The sequence below is a fragment of the Chenopodium quinoa genome, unplaced genomic scaffold (genome assembly GCF_001683475.1).
Source record: "Chenopodium quinoa cultivar QQ74 unplaced genomic scaffold, ASM168347v1, whole genome shotgun sequence".
NCBI lineage: Eukaryota > Viridiplantae > Streptophyta > Magnoliopsida > Caryophyllales > Amaranthaceae > Chenopodium > Chenopodium quinoa.
Genome location: NW_018743405.1, coordinates 2,521,667 through 2,528,718, shown reverse-complemented (window position 1 = coordinate 2,528,718; position 7,052 = coordinate 2,521,667). Strand labels below are relative to the sequence as shown.

Below are 7,052 nucleotides of genomic sequence, written 5' to 3'. Positions count from 1 at the left end.
ACATGCAATATCACGACGTCTGAATGCTTGTGTTAGGAGACAGACATCTCGATCTTCACCGGTTCAGCCCGAGCAGCAGCAATTCGAGTCTACTAGTGGTTGGTCGAGAGACCAACAGTCTGGTAGTAGTCGGCCCTTGTACTCTGCAAGTGGAGCACCCATATCTGACGAGGAAGACGAATGTTCGGCTAGTCATGCTGGTGACCGGGATGAAGAACAGGACCCTCAGGATTTCCATATGGTATATAGGGGTCAGTTTGGGAGATTTGTTGGTAGTGGGTCGAGTCAGCCTACTTCCAGCTCTGCAGAGGCATGGTTAGTGCAGGAATCGATGCCGGGTGGGACTGAGGATGGGTCAGTTATCCCTAGTTTTGGCGGTCACGTGGCACGGTATATCTGGATGGAGTAGGAGCGTAGTGTTTTGCGCTGTTTGAGTAGGACAAAGTTATGTTCTGACTTGTTCACTTGGCGAGGCCGTCAATATGTGTAGGACATTGCGGCGATTGATGCTAGTTGGTTGTCTCACTTGCCCGGCCTGATGTTTAAGAGACTTGATTGGCCGTTGATTTCTGCTTTTGTTGAGAGGTGGCAGCCAGATACGAACACCTTTCACATGCCATTTGGGGAGATTACGATCTTGCTGCATGACGTGTACAACATACTTAGGTTACGGGTTGCAGGCAATATGGTGTCCACTACTCCTAGCACGGACGTGTTACGGGACGCGTGCTCGGTCACCATGGATATGACTCCAGATGATCTGTCTGAGGTTTGCGGCACAAAGACCATTTGGCAGGGTAGTGGGGTGTTGACTGATAAGATTTTTGAGTCGACATTGGCGGTCGACCGGGATTTTAGTGAGCAGCTTGATGCATACTTGTGGTTAGTGCTTGGAGGTACACTGTTTGTAGACAAGAGTGGTAACCGTACGCATCCTTCCTTCCTTCACGAGCTATGTCACACGGATGTCCCTATTAACGAGTATGCTTGGGGAACAGCTGCACTGGCCTACTTGTATCGGCAACTGGGCACGGCATCACGGAAAGGTGCTGATTCGATTGCTGGTTGTCTCACGCTTCTGCAAGCGTGGATTTACGAGTACTTTTCGTGCTTTCGGCCACAACAGGGTACCTTGACCCGGGACCTTCAAATTCCTCGTGCGTCTGCTTAGGATGTAGGAGCGGGATGTCCTAGCAAGAACCTGGAGCGCCTGTTAGCTTTTCGTACTAGGATTGATGCGCTTACTGACCGTGAGGTGAACTAGCTACCATACGGAGCTGATCCTGCATTACGAGTGCCCCCCACTTTATTCATTGGCTGCATCTAGTACCGTAACATCATTGAGTCGTACATGCCTGATAGAGTGGTGCGCCAGCTTGGTTTCGTGCAAGGCATTCCCCGCGAGATCATCAGGCCAGAGAAGGCCAAGAGGCCGACTAACTTGAAGATGTATCGGGTAGACTTCCTGACTGAGATGACAGCTGTGATGTGGAACAGGTTTGTCCCTGGGGTATCTCAGAGTGTTGTTTTAGGTGCCCTACCCAGGCTTAGTGCTGCAGCCCCTTCGGTTGCGCCCGGTTACATGCAGTGGTTTTCTCACCCGCGGGTATCTCCAGGTGCAGGAGTTACAAGCAACCTGCCTGAGCGGACTAACACTAATTACGTAAGTATTTATGCTTATTATTATATTAACAATGACTTATATGAATTTTTGTGTTTAAAATATGTTATTGTTTGATTTGCAGTGGATGGGTCGGTCCATGGAGATTCACCAAAGAGCACTAGCTGAGTATCCTGAAATGTCGAGTGAGACTCAAACAATGACTGAGCAGCTTGTATTTGATTGGAAGTCAAAAATGGGACTTTAGATTATTTTGATTAGATGTTCTGTTAGTGGTTTTACTTATGTTATGAACTTATTTTTAATTTTTGTTTTTTAAATGTACTGTATAAACTAGACACTTATTTTATTTTATATTTGATGTTTTGTTGCATATCATGTTAGATTAAAAGCAAATACATTTAAAATTAATTTCATAATTCTAATTTTCTTACAAATGTTCAAAGTTAGTAAATGTACATTACAAACTACCTAACTAATGCATCTCCCATGTCCCTTCTCAACTGATATGCTTGATCCCATCCATTAACACTATCCTCATGGTTTTGCGTCCACCAACCGGCGATCGGCGGGAGTGGTGAATCAGGTACAAGGTCAAGAGGGATAAAATGTGATCCACCAACTGTAGCAATCACAAACTCTCGAGTCGGTGACCGAACCCCGTTGCGTGCCCTAAGCGGTAAGACTGTGATGCATGGGTAGTAGCAAGTTGGTACTAGGCCTACTCCGAGACAAATCACCCTTGCGTTGAACCACGTAGCAATAGGAAATAAATCTTGAATTGTAACCATCCAATGCCGCTCCCCGACAGCCCCACCATCCCATCGAATACGCTCCACGTTCATCCAAAGTCGCCCAAGCCCGTAAATCCGTTCGTACAAATCAGGATGACCAGCAACCTCGTTCGCTATTGTTTCCTGAGCGTCAAACCACTTATTTTGATCGCCAAAGAAGAAGTCGGCGACACAACGAAAGCCACAGTTCCCATCACCAATGACATCCTTCCAAGAAGAAATGTACGTCAACATTGGGGCTGGAAGCAAGTTCAAATACCTGCATTGACTAATGTCACTTGGATCTACAACACAAAATTAAAAGATAAATTATTAGTAAAGCTATAAATATTAAGTTTACATATTTTTATATTAAATATAGAATTTTAGTATTACCTGGTTCTGGGTCACCACCACGTTGAGTGTGTTGACGGTTCACATGCTCGAAATAGCTACGATCACGCCTGGTGTTATTTCTTTTCGGTCGACCACGAGTGTTAAGGTTGATATGTGGTTCTTCAAGGTGTGAATGATCTGGATGTAGCTCCTCTTCAATGATTCGCGTTACATTTCGACGTACGACCGGGTCACTTTCCATGACTTCGTCGATTAGGGACCGAAAATGTGCAGCCTCCTCGGTCGAATCATTTACCACTTCAGGAATGTTAACACCATCACCAATAACCAGTATCTTCCAGAAAGAATGAATTTGGCTGCTATACAATCCTGTCTGTGCAACTATCGAATCATGTATCTGGCAAGCACATGGAAGACCATGGGTCAGACGCATAGCACATCCACACCGTTCATGGACCTGGTAACTCAAATCCCGCATCCTTTTCGTCTCGTTATCCAGAACTTTCAAGCAATGTTGAGACACTTTGCCATTTATACGTGACAGTGGCAACTCTCTGTACATCTGACCAATTTTAGACCTTGATGCCTCCAAGTCATTACGAATTTGTATGATGCGATTACCGATATGACAATGGACTCGGGCCCATACGGTATCCAAAGCACCTGCCAATGATTCTAATTAGTAAATTCAAATACAATTACAATTACAATTACGTAACAACGAGAACAACTAATAAAATAATACAACTAACCAGTGGATGATTCTAACCAAGTTTTAACTGCTGAATGTTGGCTCTCAACTCTGCAGTTGGTGGTGTTACCAAAATGAAGAACCTGGTTCGTCCAAAACTTCACAAATTTCTCCTTATGACAAAGCCAAGTTCTCTGAACATACTGAATCACTTCCGGATATTTTCCCCACCTCACTTGCATGGCAGTTAGAGCACGATCATACTCCGCCTGTGTTGTTGCATTCACGATTTTGAACCATCTCCCAGGTCTAAAACTGACACCAACCGTCTTGTTTCCAAACATCTTCGTCACCTTAGCCTCCACATCTCTGTTGATGTGCCATAGACAGAGTAAATGTGACGTCCCTGGAAAGACTTCTCTCAAAGCCGCACATAGCCCAAGATCACGGTGTACAAGTAATGATTCCCGTGGCATGGAGTCGATCGAAAGCATCATCGTAGCTAATTCCAATAGGGGTAAATTCCCTTTTTGGTTGCTTTCGATTGCCCATGGCTAGGATCTCACTAAGGTCGAAAGTACCAACACTATTACTAGAGTAGGTGTTTCCGGAAGAAGAAGGATAGTCGTTCTTCTTCCCTTTACAGCCACTGTTACTACTGTTACATGAAGGATATTTGAATCAATGGAGTCTTGAAAACGATCCTTGAGAGTGAGACACTTTTCGATAGTGTGATCATGACCTCTATGGTATCGACAATAGAAATTTGGATCCAATTGGGAAACCGTTTTTCAGGTGGAGGGTCTCGACCTTGATCGTGAAGACAGTCAAAAGCTTCATTGTAAGTCGTTCCTATTGGTGTGTATCCTTCAATTGTCCGTTTTGCCCGTGGCTTAGGAGCATTGAGTTCTTCATTAAACTCTTGGCGAGAATTTTGTTCAATGGCCATCACCCGATTTGCTAATCCTTCTACCACATTCAAGAGCATGGCAATGGCATCTTGCAGTTTTCGAACGTCCTCTTTTAGACTTGACGAGTCTTCCTTGGTATTATCTAAGAAAAGATTTTCATCCTCCTCAATTATGGCCACTTCATCGAGAGGGGTCATATAAGTTGTCTCGATCATGGGCTCTCCTACAGGTATGATAAGAAGTGATGGATCGAAGGATGCTTGGTCATCTTCAATGGCTAGAATCTCGGAAGTTTCATTGTTATCGATCAGATCTTGAATAGCTTCTTTGAGTTTCCAACACTCCTCAGTGTCGTGACCCCTTCCTTGGTGATATTTGCAGTGCTTATAGGGTCCTACTTAGGTGGCCTGGCTTCTGGAACCGGATCTTTGATAGGCCCTATGGGCATGACTAGTCCTTTGTGATGTAGCTTCTCGAAAGCCGTTTCATAACTCATGCCAAGTAGAGTGAACACCCTTTTCGACCTTTGGATTCGTGGTTTAGAGGCATTCGTGGCATGTACCTCATTAATGGGAGAGGAAGAAGAAGGATGGTCGTTCTTCTTTCCTCTCGCACTATTATCTGTCAGAAGGTCATCTTCAATGTCAATGCCTATATTATAGACAACCTTGAAATTATTCAAGTTGTGTTGGTACTTTAAGTGCTTTGAATACTTTCCTTGGAGATTCTTGATAAACATCCTCACAGATTCTTTTTCGGTAGGAGCCTTGACCATATTAGCAGAAGTTTCCCTCCATTTGTTGAATAGAGAAGTGAACCCTTCGTTTTCTTTTTGTTTCAACATCTCAAGTTGTCTGTGGTCTGTTTCGTCTTGGATGTTGCACTTGTATCTATCAACGAAAGTGTTTGTTATCGACTCCCAAGAAGAGGTTTTTTCTTTTTCGAGAGAAAAGAACCATTGTTGACAAACGGTTTCGAGAGATAGTGGGAACAGAGAGGGGAAAACCTTCTTATCGATACCCTTAATGCTCATTATAGTTTCAAAAGCTCTTAGATGGTAGTAAGGTTTATCTGTTGCCTTGAATTTAGGGATGTCAGTGGCGTTGAACTTATGAGGAAGAAGTTCCTTGTCAAGAGAGACCCCTTGTGAACTCATGCCCTGAAATTTATAGTCACTAGATAGCTTGCTTAGACTCTCTTGCATGAGGTCCGTATGTTGTTGCTTCACGGGATCATTGATCTTGAGTGTGAGTAGCTTCAGTGTCTCAGTCACGGTAACCAATTGGTTCCTAATCTCATTGACTTCTTCTTGACTTTCCATTATCTTTTTAGCCTTCCTCTTTTGACGAATTGGTTTATCAAAAAGCGAGACTTGAATAAAGAGGTTGTCCTTGATTAATCGCCCTTCTCTCCTTGACCAAGTACTGTGGAAAAGGAATTTGGGGATACTTATTGTTAATTATTTGACTCAAACTTTATTCAACATGCAATGGATTGAGGAAGTGAAGAAAGATTGGAATAGAACATGAAAGAAGATTTAGATGGAGGGATATGAAGAATTAGAAATAGAATGTACCCCCAACTCAAATGACGGAAAAGACCGACTCATGCATAAACCTAAGACATGGTCATGGTGTTGTACTCAAAGTGTGTGCTAAGACTAGTGAGTGTAGGTGGCATGTTAAGACTCGTGTCCTGAGCATGTGGCTAGACTATGTGACTAGACTCAAGCAAAGACTAAGTTAAGACCGCACGTATATGCATTAAACTGGATAGGCTGTGGTATTTTAGTCATAACGTTTGATCTATGACTCTAATTTAGAAGAAATCAACGCCAAATTAAATATAAAACTCGGGGCTACAGATCCATAGGTTGTACGACTCGTAGTTCTCTCTAGAACTCCAGATATGACCAAAACACGTTGACTCTTTTGTAGTGTAAGGGAATAAAAATCCAGGTTGATTTAAAGGAACTATGACTCGATTTTAGGTATATTTATTAGCTCAAATTAATTAATTAATTAATAAAATAAAGTCCTTTAGTCATTAATTAATTTATTTAGGCTTAATCACAAGTCAAACAAACGGTTAGGAAAAACACATAGAGTATGCACAACAAATAATGCACAATTAGTCAAGTAGGCACAATATGATGCAATGAGTTTGCAACCTAACCATGGCTCTAGTTCTCTAAAGTTCGAGATATGGTTTAGTCAAAGAGGGTCCATGGTTAATTGTCCGGATGCACCGCGCGGAAGCCTAACCGTGAAGGGTTGGCGCGAGTGGATGGGACACCGCGAGTTTTAGAAAAAACTCCCTTCCATGGTTTGGTGAATTCAACATCTCGGATGTACCCTTTGTTGCACAGAGCGTTCAATCAGGTAGATGGAGCAGGAATTCCCAGAGGGTTATGTCTATATGTAGAACACATATAGGTTTCAGAAAAGTGAGAAAAAATTCAATCAGGAAGTAGGATCGAGCAAACAATACAAAAAATCGGTCGAAATTAGAACGCATATTTCTGGCTCGGTATTGGGGGAGGTTGGCGCCAGCAATCAGAACTGGCGCCAGTTTTTACTAGTAGCGCCTGGCGCCAATGCTGGTGTCTGGCGCTACGGCTAAAAGTCTTGCGCCAAGCTCTGGCCTCTGGCGCTACTTCCCATATGCCTCAGCAACTTTCTGTGCTCGATAAAATTTTT

General features: G+C 43.2%; 2 protein-coding genes across 2 annotated transcripts; one reads left to right on the top strand and one right to left on the bottom strand.

Annotated features, from left to right (window-relative positions):
- Nucleotides 1-538: 538 nt before the first annotated feature.
- LOC110739031 (protein MAIN-LIKE 1-like) lies at nt 539-1,171 on the top strand. The gene has a single exon (XM_021919485.1). It carries the CDS (start codon nt 539-541, stop codon nt 1,169-1,171), a length of 633 nt encoding a protein of 210 aa, XP_021775177.1.
- A 917-nt stretch (nt 1,172-2,088) lies between these two features.
- LOC110739030 lies at nt 2,089-3,936 on the bottom strand. The gene is made up of 3 exons (XM_021919484.1): nt 3,504-3,936; nt 2,791-3,414; nt 2,089-2,699 (listed from the first exon to the last, which is right to left on the bottom strand). Exons 1-3 carry the CDS (start codon nt 3,934-3,936, stop codon nt 2,089-2,091), a joined length of 1,668 nt encoding a protein of 555 aa, XP_021775176.1.
- Nucleotides 3,937-7,052: the final 3,116 nt, after the last annotated feature.